General features: G+C 34.0%; 2 protein-coding genes and 2 long non-coding RNA genes across 8 annotated transcripts; 2 read left to right on the forward strand and 2 right to left on the reverse strand.

The window, feature by feature from the left end:
• Positions 1-508: 508 nt before the first annotated feature.
• LOC120146573 (iron-sulfur assembly protein IscA-like 1, mitochondrial) lies at positions 509-2,194 on the reverse strand. Its single transcript, XM_039160098.1, has 3 exons — positions 1,821-2,194; positions 1,603-1,720; positions 509-794 (listed from the first exon to the last, which is right to left on the reverse strand). The coding sequence occupies exons 1-3, from the start codon at positions 2,011-2,013 to the stop codon at positions 683-685; spliced, it is 423 nt and encodes a 140-aa protein (XP_039016029.1). The 5' UTR covers positions 2,014-2,194; the 3' UTR covers positions 509-682.
• Positions 2,195-2,711: 517 nt separating this feature from the next.
• LOC120146628 (cell division protein FtsZ homolog 2-1, chloroplastic-like) lies at positions 2,712-8,049 on the forward strand. Of its 4 annotated transcripts, none has more exons than XM_039160140.1 (8): positions 2,712-2,802; positions 3,275-4,032; positions 4,557-4,856; positions 5,606-5,696; positions 6,192-6,316; positions 6,900-6,992; positions 7,581-7,646; positions 7,717-7,866. In XM_039160140.1, exons 2-8 carry the CDS (start codon positions 3,385-3,387, stop codon positions 7,759-7,761), a joined length of 1,368 nt encoding a protein of 455 aa, XP_039016071.1. In that variant the 5' UTR covers positions 2,712-2,802; positions 3,275-3,384; the 3' UTR covers positions 7,762-7,866. The 4 variants fall into 4 exon arrangements, with proteins under 4 accessions (XP_039016071.1, XP_039016069.1, XP_039016072.1 ...); XM_039160138.1 differs by having other exon boundaries at positions 2,713-2,802; positions 7,721-8,049; XM_039160139.1 differs by lacking the exon at positions 2,712-2,802 and adding an exon at positions 3,174-3,198 and having other exon boundaries at positions 7,721-8,049.
• Positions 8,050-8,663: 614 nt separating this feature from the next.
• On the reverse strand, positions 8,664-17,159 carry LOC120146603. Of its 2 annotated transcripts, none has more exons than XR_005518237.1 (4): positions 16,130-17,159; positions 9,637-9,835; positions 9,320-9,403; positions 8,664-8,774 (listed from the first exon to the last, which is right to left on the reverse strand). It is a non-coding gene; the product is annotated as an uncharacterized LOC120146603 (long non-coding RNA). The 2 variants fall into 2 exon arrangements; XR_005518238.1 differs by lacking the exon at positions 16,130-17,159 and adding an exon at positions 10,024-10,038 and having other exon boundaries at positions 9,637-9,746.
• LOC120146604 lies at positions 14,157-15,873 on the forward strand. Its single transcript, XR_005518239.1, has 3 exons — positions 14,157-14,387; positions 14,680-14,727; positions 15,569-15,873. It is a non-coding gene; the product is annotated as an uncharacterized LOC120146604 (long non-coding RNA).
• Positions 17,160-20,128: the final 2,969 nt, after the last annotated feature.

Genomic DNA, 20,128 nt, shown 5'->3' on the forward strand with positions numbered 1-20,128 from the left:
GCAATAACATTGGTGCAATACTTGCCTGAATAATAAATATCATACACATACTCTCTCTCTGCAAGAAAAGGGAAATTTGCCTTTGTTTGACTGATGCAAAGCACAAAGTAAAAGGCTCAACTAACACTCAAAAGATTTATACACTAAAAAAAAACCTTGAAGATGGCTCAAGTGGAGATAGTTATCTGGCAACTTCCTTTTCTGAACATTTCAACCACACTAGTTTATTCACAAAACCCTAGGTTCCCAACTTCTATATACCACTAGTTTGCATTGCAAGTGACTGAAGCATACAAAAACATAGCATGATTAGCATACTCTATGATGTCGTAGATAGGAAAATGTATATTAAAGTACGCCGATTGCATTTCCAAGGGGCTAACCTACAGGTATATTGTTTCAATATAATTACGAATTTTTGCTGCAATATAAAAAGAACTTGATATAATGCGACAATCATAATGAATTGGTATATACACAAAACTATTTTTAAATCGAAAACTACCATGTGTTATATGGCAATACTGAATCTATATGCCACCTATACTCGTACAATTAGTTGCCAACATCTGCCACAAAAGCTAGTAACATATACCTTTCGGTTTATTTCGAAGGGCAGATTTAAGAGCTCCCTGGAATCAAGCAAGATATTTTAAGACATATTAAAAGGTTTTCAAAATCCTTAAGTACTACCCTGTTTAGCAGCTCCACCACTAGAACCAGCTGTAGTCATGAAAGATTCACCGCATCCACATTGACCTTTAGCGTTTGGGTTGATAAAAACGAACTCAGACCTGTGAAGGAAGATTGAATACCAATCAAAATGCAAGAAACAATAACTGTTATAGAAAGCATTGAGATTGATGTATGTACGTGCTAAATTGTGTTGACCGTTGCTAATATCAGAGCCTACTAAATGGTGGATGCTTCTACGTGCAACATTCCAGATTATCCAGTTAAGAGCTCTGCTATAGAAATTTTTTTCTGTCCCACAAACACCCAAGTTCATGGAAGCACGCTGAGCAACCGTAAGAAGGATGCAGTGATGGTGGACTGCTATAGGTAGAGTGGCTATAATATGTGGCCATTGTGGGAATGAGTTGTTACTCGCGAAAGGAACGATGATAGGCAGGAACAGCCATAGAGTCAACACTAGCTAGAAATATCTGGTATGTTACTCAGATTCTCGAGTGTCGAGATAGATATGGGTATCTTTGATCTTGAAGTTTTTTTATATACCCGGAGAATCATATGGTATGTGAATTGTGTTGAACAACAGATATAGGATACAGGTATTTTAAGAAAAATGAGAAGTATACGCAACAAATTCAGGAAAAACGTCAATGGGGCAGAACTGAAAACCAAATTGGAAATGTTCATGTGTTGTTGAACCAAAAATTTCCGCTTTCCGCCTATGGATAAAAACCAAAACACAACTAAATAGTACATATTCCCGAATACTGATTGGCCAAATGTTAGTGATTTAAATCTAATTTATGCTTCCAATTTAATTGATCACATAAAGATACAATATTTAGAGCAAATGAAACAAAATGATAGGAACACAAAATAAAACTCCTGAAAGATTAAACTATGAAATACCTGAGTTTATCATCCACAAAATCCATCTGGGTTCCAATTACATGCATCAAAGCTTTAGGATCAATCAGTATTTTCACACCCTTGTCTTCAACCAATTCATCGAACTTTCCTTTCTCATCTATCAGTCAATTCCATAAATAATAAAAATAAATTAACAAAACATTAATTTCACAAATATAAAGATACAAAAGTCAAGAGTATTATAACATGAGACGAACCGGCGTAATTGAGGGTGTAGGATAAGCCGTTGCAGCCGCGTGCCTTAACACCCAATTGAAGGAAGGGTCTATTGCGTTGTTGAAGAAGGTGGCGTATTCTGGAGGCGGCTGCTTCGGTCAAAGACAGAGCTTGCCGCCTTATAGCAGCGGGCCCGATTTTCTCGGCGGCTGTCGCGAATAATCGAGAAGCCATCGGTATCTCTCTAAATAACGGAAAAGAAATGGGAAGGGAGAGGCCAACAAAGAATCTTATGCGCCGCCCGACAGGAGGAAGAAGCTACGAGGTGAACTGATGCCGTCGGATTCAAAAGGAAGAAGCTTGGCCTTGGCTTGTTGTTGCAGATGTTAGACAAAGGAAATGAACGCTTAAAAACAGAGGCCCCGAATCGGGTATGGATCGCGTTGTAATTATTAGTATAATTTAAATTATAGTATAAAGTACACAAATAATCTCTTAATTATATTATATTATTTTGTTAAATTTTTTTAATTATTAAAAATTATAAAAATAATCTTTTAATTATAAGATATTATTTTTTAAATCTCCGACTGTTAATATTATAAAATAATTATTAATATTTTTTAAATTATTTATTTTTTGATTAAAAATTGATGATAATTTAAATTGTATATTAATCTATTAGCTAGAACATGATAAGTTTATATTTTAATAATAAAAATATGGAGTATTTATTTTTGGAAAAAAATTACTTATCGTTGAATCTAAAGCTCTCCTAACCGTCAATCAGATAATTTTTTTTATATAAAAAATCTCTTTATTCTGAGTGCTTTTCTTTTTCATCAACAACATGACAAAGGAAATCACAGAGCTAAAGCCAAAAAGAGTTTCAAGCGCTGTAAATTAATTACGAAAAAAAACAGAGAGACCCTCTCCCATTTCTCCCCATTTGAGCTTCAGCACCCAAATGCCTTTGGAGAACTTTGCTGTTTCTTGGTTCCTTCGATTCTACATATCATTCAGGTTTTCTCATTTCCTCTGTCTCTTTGTGACCTATATGCCATTTTCTCTTTTTCATCCCATTTTGATGCATCTTATTTAGTTTGGGCACTTTTTTTCTTCTTTTTTAATGAGAAAATTTCTGGTTCTGAGTTCCAACTGCAAAGGTTGGACTTTTTGTTACGATTGATGAATCTTCTTGCTCTGAGCTCTAAAGTTGCAGCAGTTTGGGCCGTTTGTACTCTTATTTATTGTTATTATTATTATTATCATTATTTTTAGAATTTGTTTCTGCAACTCTTTGATGTTATACTTCACATTTTATACGGTCTTTGAGAATTTATTCTGGGTTTTGAGGATTATTTTATCTTTAATTTGTAGTTGACAGTGACACTGCCACTGATAGTGCTTTAGCTAAAGGTTTGTTTCTCCCCTCGGAGTCTGTTTTTTTAATATTTTTTAATATTCTTTTAATTCTATCAAGTGTCTTATGCAGGTGTAAGAAAATTTGACTGTGCAACTTGAATTTCAAGTTATTCAGGACTCTAAACTTTCCTGCTTGTCTAGTAGTTTAAGTAAATTTGATTTGTTAGTGTCTCCCCTAAAATGGCGACTGCTATATCGCCTTATTTTACACCATCAGACAGTAGATCAATGGGGGTACTTAATGTTCTTGGAGGGAGAGTGTTAATGGAGAATCCTCTAGGGAGATTTAGCAGCCTTAGAATATGTGATGGAAAAAGTGCATTTTCAGGAGCCGGTCAAAGGACTGCCATGCCAAATTTTAGATGTTCAACCAACCCTCACAGTGTCAATCGGTATCAAAATATGGACCCTTTTCTGAATCTGCATCATGAAGTTCCAATGCTTAGAGGTGAAGGGAACAATACAATAACCAGCCCGAGAAAGAATAGCTCTAGTGGAAATGTCATTGAAAGCTTAGGAGACATGTCCGGTTCAAGTAATTATAATGAAGCTAAGATCAAAGTTATTGGTGTTGGGGGAGGTGGGTCAAATGCTGTTAATCGCATGATAGAAAGTGCAATGAAGGGTGTTGAGTTCTGGATTGTTAACACCGATGTTCAAGCCCTGAAAATGTCACCCGTCTTTCCTGAGCACCGATTGCAAATTGGTCAGGAACTAACTAGGGGTCTTGGTGCTGGTGGGAACCCAGAGATTGGCATGAATGCTGCTAAAGAAAGCAAGGAGTCAGTAGAACATGCTCTTTATGGTACTGACATGGTTTTTGTTACTGTAAGTTCCCAACCATCTACAATTTTAATCATTTGGGTCGAATTAAGATTGATACTTACTACTGTTATTAATCTGATTTAATTATTGTCTTAATCTAAACTGTATTTTATGAAAATATATTACAGTTAGTAATGCAGAAAATTGAGCAAAATATTCTATGCAACAAGAAAATTAGTTTTATGTTCTGCTTCCATAGTTAACTAGACTAGTTAAAGAATATTTGTCAAATAAAATATTTAGATTTCCTATATACAGTTAATTCATTTATTATATGATAAATGCCAACTGTCTGCCTACTTATACGTGGTTTCTTATTTAACCTATCCAATCAAATTGAATGGTCAAGGTGTTTGGTTTAGGGTTACTTTATTTAATCTTTTATTATGGTACTGTTGCACAAAGGTGTTTGGTATTTTGTTAGTTGCCAAGTCAAAAATTAGGACCGGGACGTGGGATCTTGGTTTTCTTTTGTCTTCTAGTATCTTCCTTTAACATTTTACCAAGGACTAATTGTGTATTTGCAGGCTGGAATGGGTGGTGGAACTGGAACTGGTGGAGCTCCTGTAATTGCAGGGGTTGCAAAGTCAATGGGTATATTAACTGTTGGTATTGTCACTACCCCTTTTTCTTTTGAAGGAAGGAGGAGAGCTGTTCAAGCACAGGAAGGAATTGCAGCTTTAAGAGAAAATGTTGACACACTGATTGTTATTCCAAATGACAAGTTGTTGACTGCAGTTTCCCCGTCTACTCCAGTAACAGAAGCGTTTAATCTGGCTGATGACATTCTTCGACAAGGTGTTCGGGGTATCTCCGATATAATTACGGTATGGAATTCTTCAAGGAACTATCAGAACCCTTCTAACCTAACCATCCATGATCGAGTTGAAATCAAAATATTTAGGCAAAGAAAACATAACTTTAATGTTGTTTTTTGTTCATTCTCATTGCATAGTCCTTGAAAATCGATACTGCCTTTCCAGTTTTATTGATGATCTTATGGGAAATTTTTTTCTGATATATTACAAGCTAGTAATAGGAACCTTTTTGCACCTTAAAATTTGCCTAGTTTATTAGATGGCAAGGATGAACTAATAGTTTGGTGATGCCTTTCCATCTCTTCCCCCCCCCCTCCCCCCTTCAATGTGAAGTTTCTAATTCTTAAGCTTTGGGTGGTTAAAGCTAGTGTGGTTCTTTTGTATCCTTTATCCATATAATACTTGAGAGTTGAGGGTTACACTTTTTGTTACATATCTCGAGCCTTTTCTCTGGTAAATAACTTCTATGATTTATTACCATGGTTGTTACGCTAAAGATATGTATGTTTTCCGTTGTTCATATGTAATCAGACAGAAGTTGTAGGGTCCGTATGTTAGATGGTCTAGTAACTTTGGTCATTGTCACTGCTAATTCTGATCTCAGGGTTCTGGAACAGAACCTTCGATCCGGTGAAAATCAGTATATTTGCATGACTACCATTCATATGTGTAATATTTGGGCTGCACAAACGTGGAAGTATTATGACCTTTGGACCATACCACTGCACTCTAATTGGTTGTGAGTTTCCTGATTGCAGCTTCCAGGGCTAGTCAATGTGGATTTCGCTGATGTGCGAACTATAATGGCAAATGCAGGTTCTTCACTGATGGGGATAGGAACTGCAACTGGTAATTCAATGATATGCTTAACATTTTATTCAAGATTTGAGGTTGTTTGTCATATCACATATGCTCCTAAACTTTTCTGAGAAAAAGGATACGAGGAAGTATCAGGGAGAAGAGAATGTGTATAGATTGAAAAAGTAGAGGTTTCTTGGGAAAGAACTTGGCAGCCATCGTGTTATGTGTTCCTCACCTATGTTTTGAAAATGCTAAAGATGGTGCAGATTGGACTGCAGAGAATGCATCACAGCTTTGACTTTGAATGCATGAAGTTCCTACCTTTTTTATTTTTTTCCCTCTGACAAAAATAGAAGTGGTAGTAGCCCTGCCCATTCTCTTTCCTTTCTTCCTTTTACTGGCAGTACCTATTGATGTTTTGTTGTGAAAGAAATTAATTTTCTCATGACGGATGGACTTTGATCTCCTCTTCATGATGCTTTAGTTTATTGTGCAGATTTTTAATTGGCTTTCCATTGACATGTCAATTTGCCTGCTTTGTAGGAAAAACAAGGGCAAGAGATGCTGCACTCAATGCTATCCAATCACCTTTGTTAGATATTGGTATAGAAAGGGCTACTGGAATTGTCTGGAACATAACTGGTGGAAGTGATTTAACCTTGTTTGAGGTAACCCCCTTCTCTAACTCCCTCGGTGTATGTGTGATGCGGCTGCAGCTGTGAGTTGCTAACTGGACATTAACACTAGTACCGATCTATTTCACTTTTTTTCATTTCTTGTGCCCAAAAATTGTTTTTATATATATGTGAGTGGAGCCCTTACAGGAAAGAGGAGTTATTGAAGCCTGAGCGGCACATATGTGAGAATGGCATACTCCTTTTATAGAGGGAAGCAATTGTAGGAAATGGCACACCTTCAGCCACTGATTGCTTCAGAAATATGTTTGGATTAGAGATCTTGTAGGCCTAGTGTTTGCATGATTGGCCCTTGAGCTAGTTGTATTTCCCAATGATTACATGCAAGAGTGATGTGCTATCTACAATGCGTTATCTTTTAAGACATTTAGCAATTCTTCACAACATCTTTTATTATTTCTCCGCACAACAATAACCAGAAATTGTCTACCAAGTGACTGAAATATCATACTCCGGAGACCTTGGTCATCTTGAATGTTCCTCTTGATCTAGATTATGCATTCATATTTTATTTCTCTTCATATGTATTCACTTGACATGTGATAAATTTCTGTAGGTTAATGCTGCAGCTGAGGTAATATATGATCTTGTCGATCCGACTGCCAATTTAATATTTGGAGCCGTGATAGATCCATTGATTAGTGGCCAAGTAAGTTAATACTTGTTTAAACTTGTTCATTTCGAAGTCTAGGCTCAGAAAGAGTCATCAGCATATCTGTATAATGATCACCATGTTTTGAATACACTGCCTACCAGCGAACTGTAGTTCTAATCAAGCATATGTAATAACAGTAAATAAATAAATAAAAAATCAGAAAAGTAGGCTTCAATCCTGGCAACAAATGCCCTCATGGATGAACTTTACTGACTGGGCCACATGTCACTCCGATAAGAGATGTGTTGCCTTTGAGTTTATACACCTTAGAGGTACCGGAAAATTATCTGAACCATCTCTCATCTCCACTTCAAGCTTATTTAGTCATTCTTGAATTTTCAATGATGTTAAGGTAAATATGCGAAGTCATATAGAATAAGGCAAAATCAGATGAATTCACAAACATTAAATAGAACTGTTGAATTTATAACAAATGCCATATTAGGCTGGATCATAATCTTCATTAGGATTTATCGATAAGGCATGTTTGCACAGACCAACAAGACCACTTTCTGCACCATTCATGATCCTGAATATTAGTCATTAATTTGATGTCAAATATCATTTTGGGTCTTTATTTAGGTAAGTATAACACTGATTGCCACCGGATTTAAACGTCAAGAAGAAAGTGAAGGGAGGTCGCTTCAGGTACCGCTCTCTTTATCATTTCTCTCTCTCTCTCTAAAATGAACCAATCTATACAGGATTCCAACTAAATGCAGGTGAGTCAGGTAGCACAGGGAGATGCTGGTGTTGGAATTAACCGGTGGTCGTCTTTCAATGAAGGTGGTTCAGTGGACATCCCGGAGTTCCTGAAGAAGAAAGGACGTTCACGCTATCCAAGAGTTTGATTGTTTTTTTTTTTTTGCAGTGCCTCAGCTCTCAAACCAATGTAGTTATGCCTCACACTCAGAATCCTGCCCCCCTTAGGATAGAGTAGAGCTTGTGTTGAGTGCCATGTTTCAATAAAAGTAGCTTGTACAGAGTGCATTTGGAGAGAAAGCAAAGAAGAGATTGTTAATATTATTATTATTATTCGGTGTTCTTTATATATATACATATATAATAATCAATTGGTAATGTTAGTTTTGTAAGTATGATCGTGTTATGGTTATGGAATTTCAGAAGAAATTAAAATTGAGGCTTGCTTAATAACACCACCATGCTGAAAGGATGCAGTCAAAGAACACGTGAGACCCACTGATGTGGTGGCCTGTATTAAAAGATTGCTGACAATTACTGGTCAATAAGTTACTTGACATATTTCACATAATTAATGGTGGCAACATTTTCATCATCCATCCCGATTAATGAGAGCCAAGCATATGATTAAATGGACACCAGCATAATTTAGCTAAATCATTCCATGACAAATTTAAAGGGCAAAGTTTATAAATTTGAAATTCAAACCGTATTTACAATATGTTCCCATTTTATAATATCTGCTTGCTTTTTTAGATCAGTAAATAATTAGGAAATTTGACGAGAACATGGCAAAATCCATGTAGGAATTAGAGTAGAACCTTGCAGTCAATTTTTGCAATTACACCGCAGTTCTGCTTGTCCAATATTGCAATCATGTTTCCTTAATGAATAATATATTATTTCTTCTCAAAACCACAATCATTAGATTATCACTCGTACAAATTCCCCAAACCATACATAACTCCCATAGGTATGAAAAAATAAACAAAGAAATTTTGATCAGGGCAAAGTTGCCAGCTCCCATACCTTTATTGTCCCATCATCACTGGCAGAAGCAAGGAGGCGTTTTTCCTGTTATTTACTTATTTTCAACGAAATGAGAATCGAGACAAATCTGTTTTAAGATACCTCATACAGTTAGCATATGCTTTCCACTAGTTAATCATTCTTTTAATAAGAGCCTCAAATACCACAATTTCCAGATAATCAACAAAGAGAGATGCTGTAACTAAAGAGAAAAGTGAAATTATAAGTTCTGACTTCTGACTCAACATATACCGGTTAGGCTGCTTAGTAGACAATTTAATTGCAATTGTTATTTTTGTTTTGAATACTTTTGCATGGTTTCTCTATCCTTTCAAGGGTATTGGTTTGGGCAAATACTCGTAAAACAATCATTAGGTCATTAGTTCAAGAGAGGGAGCAAATAAAAACTGAACCAACAAACAGACACTCCTACCATGCATAAAGAAACTATGTATATTAATATATATATATACATACATACATACATATATATATATTCATTTCTTCCTTTGTATACATCATCAATCAGCATGAAAGTACATACAATAATAAACAAATCCTAGTTAATTTTTTCAGAAAGCAAATCTTACCCCAGGGCACCATTGTACAGAATTTATGTCCATGTCATGGGCCTTCTCCTTCTTCAATAGCAATTGATATGAAGGTTCATTCATCTGAAGTAAAACCAAAAAAATAGATTAACCGGCTGAATTGCCACTTTTAGATCTTAAATAAGGACGCAGGGGAAGAGATGATTATCCAGCCAAGAACTCTTAATACGTACAACAGGGCAATTTAGTCTGGTTGGTATTCAGCATTCGCATAACCACCCCACCGTCACTGAAGCATGTTTTAATTCTTATGTGCAAATATGTTCAATGAATAAGAGGCTAAAAGAATTACATACCGAACCATCTTTGCTCTGTACAAATTACCTTATAGCAGCAGCAGCAGCTCCACTGGCAACAACTCCCTCTCTGTGATAGTAAGTCATATGCAATCAGTTTAAGCTTAAAACTTAAAGAAAAAGCAAGTTATTCAGATGATAGATAAAGATTAAAATTAGAAAGAACTAAACAAAAGATACGGAATAATATTTTTTTACCCTTCAAATTGCTATTTAAACAAGTTTTTATTCATCAATTAAAATCAAATGCTCCCTAAAAAATTGACATTTACATTGAATTAATCTTTTCACCTTCAATCTTAAAGATTGAATAAAAAATGGTTTATTCTTCTTTGCATTCACGAAATAAACATGAATGTTGTCCGAACAATAAAATGGTGTCAATACCTTGACCAGTGAACTGAAAAGATTGTTCGATCATGATAACCTGAAAGAGTGCACAGAAGATTTCTCATTTCGTTGAAAATAAGTAAATAACAGGAAAAACCTTAATTTCTCGGGTAAAGTATAGTAATGGTCACTGAACATTTCTGAATCTTGTATTTAGGTCTTCAACTTTTAAAACTTGCAATACAGTCCCCCAATATTTAATCCGTTTACAATATGGTCCCGTACCTATGAAAATTAGGGTAAATTATATAAATGGTCACTGAACTTTTTAGGTACTTGAATTTAGGTCTCTCAACTTTTAAAAGATACAAAACAATCCTCAATTTCATTTTAAACCACAAATTCCAAAATAATTCAATTTCATTCTAAACCCTAAATTCTAAAATAATTCAATTACATTCTAAAACCCAAATTCTGAAATACTTCAATTTCTGTCTTTTTTTTATAAACGACGCCAATGTCACTAAATTATTAATTAATTTACTTTTTATATTTAAAAACATATGATAATTTTTTAATATTAATTTAAAGACATAAAAAAATTTCAATAGTAAGAATATATGATAATAATTCATTTATTTAAAAAAAATATATTTCTGATTATTTGTGTATGTTTTTATATCTAATCATACGTGTTAATATATTTTATATCTTTCATATAAATATTAAGACTACATAAATAGCATAGTCAAAATTTTATATATGAGTTATTTTAATTATAGTAATGATGTATAAATATATTTTATTTTTATATTATTTCTATTATAATTAAAATATAAATATTACCATGATAATTAAATATTTATTTACTTATTACATCGAATATTTTTTGTAGAAAAATTATTTAATAAAATCATAAAAAACACAATAAAAATTAAACACTGAAGTTGACTACTTCAAAAAAAAATCAATAATTTAATATAATATACCCTAAGTTGATGATAACAATCAACTCAAAAGAGATGGGGTTTGTGACATGTTTTCGTAATGTACGTAAACTTTCTATTTCATGGTCACGTATTCTTTTAGTTCTAACACGATATATTTTTAAATTTTCTAATACACTTAACAAAATTATATTATAACTCTTTAAGTGATTTCATAGGTAAAAAAATGTTATTTTCTTTAAAAGTTTTAAATTCAAACAATTGTGTTTGTAGGGTATATCTATATTATTAATAAATTAATTTTTTTGAATAAATACTATCTTATAATCACATCAAACTATTAAAAAACTAAATTATAATTGAAATAAATAAAAATTATAAGGATGTCAATTGGGGATTTTGATTCTTAATTTTTTTTCATTGAGAGATTGTGTTTTTTTTTATTCAATTTCTTCCATAAATATTTTTTTATATTTAAATTATTGAAGGTCACTAAATTTACATTTACGAGGAGGGAGTGTATTTTTTTCACAAAAGTAAAAAAAAATCAAAATGCTATCACGTTCTTAAAGATAATCTAGTATATTCCTCCTTAAATTGAAATATTTTAGAATTTGGGTTTTAGAATGTAATTGAATTATTTTGGAATTTAAGGTTTAGAATGAAATTGAATTACTTTGGAATTTGGGGTTTAGAATGAAGTTGAGGAATGTTTTGTAAGTTTTAAAAGTTAGGGGACCTAAATTCAAGTGCCTAAAAAGTTCAGTGACCATTTATATAATTTACCCTAATTTTCATAGGTACATGGACCATATTGCAAATGAATTAAATGTTGGGGGACTGTATTACAAGTTTTAAAAGTTGAGGGACCTAAATCCAAGCTTCAGAAATGTTCAATGACCATTACTATACTATTTCTCTTAAATTATCCAAAAAAACCCTAAATCCATAAAAATTTCAAATATATAATCTTAACCCGTCGACGTCATCCTTTCTAGTCATGACTGCAACCGTCAGTGTTGTCCTTGTTATCTTCCTACTTAGGTGTTGTCATCATTGTCGTCAATTGGCCGTTGGGATCGCGTGGGGTTGTGCTTTGGAGCGTCGGGGCTCGTCGGGGGTTGCGTCGATTGGTTCCTGTCCCGATGGATTTTCATAGGATTATTGGTCGTCAGGTTGAGGTGAGGTCGGGTGGAAGTGAGGTCGAGTGGAGGTTCGGCGGCGATAAAGGACGATGGTCGGTATGGGTATATGGATTGAAATTAAAGTTTTCAAAGTTTTAAGATTTTTTTAAAGCTTTTCAAAAAATTTAGGTTTTTCAAAAAATAAAATTTTATTTTTTATTTTAAATAAAATTTTTAAAATTATGAAACGTGATATGTGACACTTAATGAGAATTTTTAACAACCGTTATGGACGAGACACTTAAAGTGACAAAGTTTGTAACGATATACCTATATTGACTGGAAAAAAAATTATACACCACTTTGGAAAAATAGTATAATTCAGGTAGTTTTATTTATATTAATCTTATGTTTTACGATTTTATGTGAAACTTTTTAGGCGAATTACATAAATGGCCCCTAAAGTATTAGTAATATTATGAATAAGTCATTAAATATTAAAAAGTTACAAATATGTCACCTAGTTTATCAATTGATACAGAAAGATCGTTTTATCTTTAAAAATAAAACAAACAATAACTTTTTAATTATAATCAGTTTATTTTATTTTTTAATCTAATAATTGGATCATTTAAGGTTTTTTTTGGTTCGATGAAATGTTTATGAGGGAATTGGAATATGTGAAGGAATTGGAATCTATCAGGAATTGGAATCTAATTCCATATTCTGTTTGGTTGACAGGAAATGGAATTGGAATCCAATTTCATATTTTTGTTTGGTTCGCAGACATGTCAGGTGAATTTGATTTCAGTAATGTAAAATGACAGAATTGTCCTTCTTGTTTTTTTTGCTTTATTTTAGTTTGTTTTACAACTTAATGTAGTAATATATTATAAAAAAATATTAAAATTTCATTTTATTGATTGATTATTCATTTCAATAAATTATAAAAATCATGCTAATAAACATCATAAGTTAAAATCATCGCAATCAAAATATGTTAATAAGTTACCAAAAGATAGAGCAATATTTCGATACATTCCAATCGGAGTATGTTAATTAGTTACCAAAAAATATACCAAAAACTATTTTTATTCAATATATAAATTAGAAACCCGACCCGACACGACAAAAAATAATAAAAAAATATTTTTATTCAATAAAAACATTGACTTAATTGAAAAAAAAAATTATATATAGAGGGGTATTATTGTAATTATTCCTAAATATATAAGGTAAAATTATATATTTTTTCCGGGTCGGTCCAGTTTTTTCACCCTAAACCCGAAACCGACCCGAATATCACACTTAAAAAAACCCAACCCGACCCGAACAAAATAAAGTTTCACCCGACCCGAATATATGAATTAGAAATCCGACCCGACCCGAAATAATAAAAAATTATTTTTATTCAATAAAAACAATGACTTAATTGAAAAAAATATATATAGAGAGGGGTATTATTGTAATTATTCCTAAATATATCAGTTAAAATTATATATATTTTCGGGTCAGGTATTTTTCACCCTAAACCCGAACTCGACCCGACTCGAATATCACACTTAAAAAAACCGACCCCGACCCGACCAAATTAAGTTTCACCCGACCCGACCCAAAATAATAAAAATATATTTTTATTCAATATATGAATAAGTTATCAAAAGATTGATGAGGATAGTATATTCAAATTTCAATTCCCTCCAATAAGGGAATTGAATTCCATTCATTCTTGGATTAAATTCACTTTCCCTCATTTGATGAAAAGTTGAAGCAATGAAGGATTCCAATTCCCTTGGAAAACTTGAACCAAATATGGGAAAATAGTGGAATTAGATTCCAATTTCTCTCAATTCCAAGGGATTCCATCCAACCAAACGCCACCTAATTATCAATTATTACAATAATATCACTCAATTGTAATTTTAAAAAAAAACTAATGTTCGTTATACACATAACGTCAATATACAATAATTGAGTGATCTCTCGTACAATTTACCCAAAATATTTTGTCATAATTGAGTGATTCTTTGGTGGAATTTACTCAAATTATAAAAGAAGGAAACAAAATCGAACCAATTGGGCCGCTGACCCGGCAAGTGATCCATATAAATCGGTTAGATCCACTAACCGCTCATTTCACTATTACAGAACCAAAACTCGCCCAGTTGTCAGCCTGCAGCTTCTCTGCAAACCTTAATAGCAGATCCCAGCAAGACTTACTTTACCTTATTCAATCGCCATGCATTCTGCCACTCGAAGAAGAAGTCAAGGAGGCCTCTACAGAGTCATCATGCGCCGTAACTCTGTATACGTCACCTTCGTCATCGCCGGCGCTTTTCTCGGAGAACGAGTAATTTTTCTCTCTTTCGCATTGAGTCTCATTGATTTATACATTTGATCCCTTTTTTCGTTAAATTTGTTTGTATATTTCTAGGAAAATGGTTAGCGTTTGTTAATTTCTGATTGGATTTTTTTTTCTAGGATAATGATTGCTATTGATTATTTGGTTTTTTCTGTTGTAATGGATGAGTTTCTAAATAACCTTCAAATGGCGATTATTTGGTTTTAATTGTTGTTTATGGGTTTTTTTCTAATGAAAAAGAAGCATGGAGAATTTTACTATAATTGATTCGATTTTGCAGGCTGTAGATTATGGAGTTCATAGGCTCTGGGAATACAACAATGTTGGGGTAAATTTTCTTATCTTAATTTAGTTTTCTTGTAAACTCTATGGCATAATCAGTTTATCATGTTGGGGTTGTTTGGAATATCATTCGACGACTTTGCACAATCACACTGATGGACTTGTTTTTGATTGCATTGATGTGAGGATACAATATAGTCGTAATACACTTGTACCTTTTATATTGTTCTCGATGATCAAATACAGTTTTGATAGTGCTATTCGATGATCAAATACAGTTTTGATAGTGCTACTAGATGCTTGAGTTTGGAAAAGTGTCTTAAAAAAATATTGTGGGAATTGGCTGCTTCTGATAGCCTTTATTGAGAAAGGAACTTGGAATGATTGTAATTACCTTGCAAACTTAAATGTCGTTGAGTTTTAAATGTCTGTTAAATGAAACAAATGTTGCAATTCTTGTAGAAGGCTGTAACTCCTGTTCAACAATTGCAGCACCCTATATTTTGTACATTGTGTGGTGGTTGGTGTTACTTGCCACTTATTTTATATTGGTCCTCCTAGGTTGTGTTCCTAATTTTATTATTATTTGGTCTCAATTGTGTGCATAGTTATGTCATATGTATTGCCACAAATGCGCTGTTTTTGCTTCTTTGAATCTTCTCTCTATTTTTCTATTACCATGTGATACAATCTAGCTTTCTTTGATGTCAAGAATTTTGCTGTTTCACAATGACTTGGTTATAGCTTATCCATTTTGACGTGTCGTTATTTGCGTAGTTGCTGGACAACTTGTTTGTTGTTCTTTGTCTGCAATAATGAATTACCTCCACAGCTTATGTGGTTCATTTACTTAACTTGTAAGTTTTGACTTTATTCTTGTACTACAGACGATATGAGGACATTCCGGTGCTGGGACAGAGGCAATCAGAGGAATGAAATCGCCATGCCCCTTTCTGGATGTTTTGAATTTGTTATCGAGGACTGGTATAATGGATTTGTTTCTTAACCATGAGTTGATTGAAGCATCATTCGGGATTTTCAATTAATCAGATTTGTTAATGGCAGCATCTAAATGACCGAACCCACTTTGTCATCATAGTTGCAGTTGGGGCAAGGATAAGGTTCTGTTTGTGATTTGATTGTCAATGTTTATGATAACAGGATGACTGATATTTGAGGGGGTAAAAACCAGTCTCTGGTCTTTTTTGTTTAATAATAAATTTCTGATCGAGCAATATGCATTGGTACTAAAGCAAATGCACTGCCATGAACCGTCACAGCACCTTCATTTCACGACTGTGTTTCTTTGATCGATGCTGCTTTCATAACTTTCCTATATTCATTATTTCTCAAAGATAATCGTGTTCAAATTTCACTTCTTTTCAAAGTTTTTATTAAACCAAAATTTTACAAACTGTGCCCTTCGAAATCACTCATTATCTACAAACTCTTATAAATAATGCACGTCAGCACGGAACGAAACTTACCGCGACCCTGGTCCAACCCACGCCTTAGCTATGGCCCACCACTAACATACCTTTTCCAACAGGTAGATTAACGGCTCAGATCTTCTACCCGACGCCAAGTGCTTCATTCCACCTAGACCCACCGGTGCGGTCTCCGTGATTCCAGGCTCCATTGATTTTGCATCGCGATCATCTGGCGGCAAACGAGACCTAATGTCGCTGTTCCTCGGCGGCGAAGGCTCCACTGCAACAGTGTGTGATTCAGGTGCTCTGCCGTTTGATCGAAAAATAGCCAAAAAACTTGGAAAACAACCGCTTCTTTTTCTTGTTCTTTTCTCTTTAACTGATTCGATTTCGTCCGGATTTTGGCGGTTCTTTTTTAGTGAGCGATTCGGGTCTTGCCTCGATCTCACCCTTCCCATACAAGAAACCTTAGGCGAGGACGGTTCAACCGGCGAAACTGATTTAACAGAACCGGGACGTTTAGGAAACAATCTAGTGTTTCTAGGCTTAGTATTCTTCCTGTTCTTTGTTAGAATAAAACAAGATTTTTGCGGTTTCGGTAATCCGATGATGGAAGCTTTAGACGTTCTCACGGGAAAGCGTTGAGAATTGGAGTCTGAGTTCAAATTAGGATTAAGATTGGTAAAGTTGGAAGCAGAGTTTCCTTTATGTGACTCTTTCCGTTCGTAAAAAGCGTTGCCATCGAACCAGTGGAACTCGGCGTCTTTGGATAACCTAAAAGATTCAGGCGGGATTTCTACGTCGACAGATTCCTCCGCCGTGTGGAGTTGCTCTTGGGTGGTTGCTAAGGTATCGCAGACGATTTTGTTATCGCAAGAACCGCCGGCGAAGGCAGAAACAAAGGTTTCGAAATTGCCCTGTGGCATTGCACGAACAAACAAAGTGAAAAAAGATATTAGGAGAGAAGTTGGAGAGAGGAAGGTGGATTTGAGAATATTTATAGTATAAAAGAAAGAAGGTTTTTTTTTATTGTGGAAAACTGATAGAAAGAGAGAGAGAGAGATTGAATTTTTGGAGGGAGGAGTTTCTACGTTGTTGACTAGTGCTTGCTTGCGTTTTTTCCCTCCTCGCGCATTTTCTTCTTATCGCGACAACTTTACGAGAATAATGTTTATTTAAAAATATTATTTAATTGAATTATTTAAAAAAATTGATATTTATTTTAGATATGATCAATTAAGTGCATACTAAAGACACTCTATTTTTCAAATAGCATCATGTAAGATGAAAATGTTGATAAAGTATATTTTCGTTTTATGTAGCACAAATACATATTATTTTTATAAATAATCTTTAAAATTTATGAAATTCATTTTGATAATAAAGTAAAAAAATACAAAAAGACTTGATTTATTTGATTTAGTAAATGATGTGAATTCTATGGGCTCCGCCACACCAAAGGTAGAAAGGAATAGGAAAAGGGAATGGCCATATCTCAGGCTCAGCCGCCCTTAAGGGTTCTGGATTATCAAACTTCTACTTGTTTTTACGGCGTTTTTCTTAATATATCACCCTTTGACTTTATATTTTTTTATCAGTCACCCTTCAAATTATTTTTCTCGATCTAACTACCTTTATAGTAAGGCGCGCCCCTTGCCGCGCGTTTTACGTTAATCTGACGTCATGTGGGGTATAACGCGGGATATAGGACGCGTTTTACCTTTAAATATGTCACGCGTCAGTAAGACGCGCCCCCTACGGCGCGCCTTAGGTTTAATTACCCACTTACCCCCGGTCGTTCACACCACACTCCCTCCCTATAAATACCCTCATTCATAATCATTTTCATCACACCAAATCCTCTCAACTTCTCTCAAATACTCTCAACTTCTCTCAAATATTCTTATATTCTATTTTAACTATTTAAGGTATATTTTATTATATTTAATATTTTATTTTTAATTTATTTAAGTTTTTTAATATTTTATTTATTTAATTTTTTTTGCAGATATAAAATGGTATGAGGTCTACTTCGCTTGGATGAAAATCATATATCGCCACATTTTGCTGATACGGTAACATTAACGTTTTAATATAATTTAAATTTTTAGTAATAATTTATTTATTTATTTAATGCATGATTATTAGTTTAAAATTTAATTTTTGTAATTATTTAATTTTAGGAGATGGATCATGTATTAAATCCTTTTATTAAGAACCTTAAGTTAGTGATACCTAGTTGTGTCTTGCCGTATTTAGTATAGGTTGGATTCAATCACATAGGTATATATGAGGGTAACTGTAAGATAGAACCATACCTTATTTCTGCCTTAGTGGAGCGGTATAGGCCGGAGACCCACACATCTCATCTTCCGTGCGGAGAGTGCACGATTACACTTGAGGATGTTTCTATGCACCTGGGGCTTTCGATGGATGGAGATGTGATATCGGGGATGGCACACGGTTCCTGGATTGCTTTGTGCCGGGACTATCTAGGACGTGTCCCGGAAAGTTTTAACGGTGGTCGGATGCCGTTAAATTGGTTAGATGCCAATTTTCGGGAGTTGAGCGATGACGCCTCTAATGATGAAGTTAAAATGTATGCACGGGCATGCATACTGCAGCTGATAGGAGGGTTGTTGATGCCGGACAAATCATGCAACCAAGTTCACTGTATGTGGCTGTGACATCTTGGTGACTTTCATCTGGCTGGATCACTCAGTTGGGGCTCGATAGTTTTGGCTTTCCTGTACAAGGAGATGTGTCGAGTCACCGACTATAAGAAAAATGCTATCGGCGAATGTCCCCTGCTGCTGCAGTATTGGGCATGGTATCGATTGCCCTTTTTATGTCCCATTGTCAAGAACCCATTCGTATTTTCGCTACTCTTGAGGTAATTATAAAACTGATTTCGTATATTAATTGTAACATCCCAAACTATGGGTTGGTGACTAAATTGTAAAACTTCAGAATGTGGTGATTAAAGTAGGATATTTGAATAATTCAATGAGTTATTCAGAAATATTTCCTGAATGATTTATTAATTATTAAAGGAATCAAAGGGAAAAATAGTCATTTAGCATGAAAGATATTTTTCCCTCTTATAAGATAAGGGAACCACGTGGGGAAAGGAGAGATTTCTCCAGAGTTTTCTTCTTCTTTCTCCCAGCCGTGGACTCCAACTTGCAAAGGTAAGATTTCTTAATAGTTGATTATTAGTTGAAATTTAAGTTGGGTTTTGATCATTAGATGATAACTAAGTTTAAGGAAAGCTTAAGTTATCTTAAAATCAAAAGATGATGGAATTAGGAGATATTAAAGATTATGAGTTCTTGAATGAAATCTTGATATAGAGTTGATAATTAGAATTGGAAGTTGAATTTGACTTGTCATCAATCTAAATAAGAAATATGAAGTGTTAGAATGAGATTTGGAACATGTTGATATTTGCGTATGATTCTTGAATGCCATATAAAGGATATGATTGGGAGGTTAATGAATTGATTATTGAGTAAGTATAAATATGTGTATAAAAGTTAGGAATATTAAAGAATGTGAAATATGAAGTGTTGAGAGGGAAATGAAGGGATTTTCGTGTTCAAAATGACATTTTTGGGTTGTGTGCATCGGTGCATCTTCAATAAGTACCGATGCACTCTCAAATAAGTAAATATCAAATGCAATTAGTGCATCGATGCATAAGGAGTGCATCAATGCACCCCTTAAGAAGAAAACATCGAATGTAAATGGTGTACCGATACACAGGTATTGTATCGATGCACACGTTAAGGAATGTATCGATACACTGTAGAGTGCATCGATACATACCTTCATTAAAAGATGAAAACAAACTTTCTTTTAGCCCATGTGAATACATGAGCTTATATGAATTAGTGATGTGAATATATATGTGAATATAAGTAATATGAGCTACGTGTTTATGAGATATGAATATGGAACATGAGCTATCTAAAAATAAGTTAAGTAATTACATGTGCAAATGAAAATGTTATGTGA

Source organism: Hibiscus syriacus, unplaced genomic scaffold (genome assembly GCF_006381635.1).
Source record: "Hibiscus syriacus cultivar Baekdansim isolate YM2019G1 unplaced genomic scaffold, ASM638163v2 tig00110930_pilon, whole genome shotgun sequence".
NCBI lineage: Eukaryota > Viridiplantae > Streptophyta > Magnoliopsida > Malvales > Malvaceae > Hibiscus > Hibiscus syriacus.

Coding starts and splice junctions, on each gene's coding strand:
- LOC120146573 (XM_039160098.1), bottom strand. CDS start 2,013: ATGGCTTCTCGATTATTCGCGACAGCCGCCGAGAAAATCGGGCCCGCT. Junction 1,721..1,820: donor CTACACCCTCAATTACGCCG/GTTCGTCTCATG, acceptor ATTGACTGATAG/ATGAGAAAGGAAAGTTCGAT. Junction 795..1,602: donor TTTGTGGATGATAAACTCAG/GTATTTCATAGT, acceptor CTTCCTTCACAG/GTCTGAGTTCGTTTTTATCA.
- LOC120146628 (XM_039160138.1), top strand. CDS start 3,385: ATGGCGACTGCTATATCGCCTTATTTTACACCATCAGACAGTAGATCA. Junction 4,033..4,556: donor CTGACATGGTTTTTGTTACT/GTAAGTTCCCAA, acceptor GTGTATTTGCAG/GCTGGAATGGGTGGTGGAAC. Junction 5,697..6,191: donor GGGGATAGGAACTGCAACTG/GTAATTCAATGA, acceptor CCTGCTTTGTAG/GAAAAACAAGGGCAAGAGAT.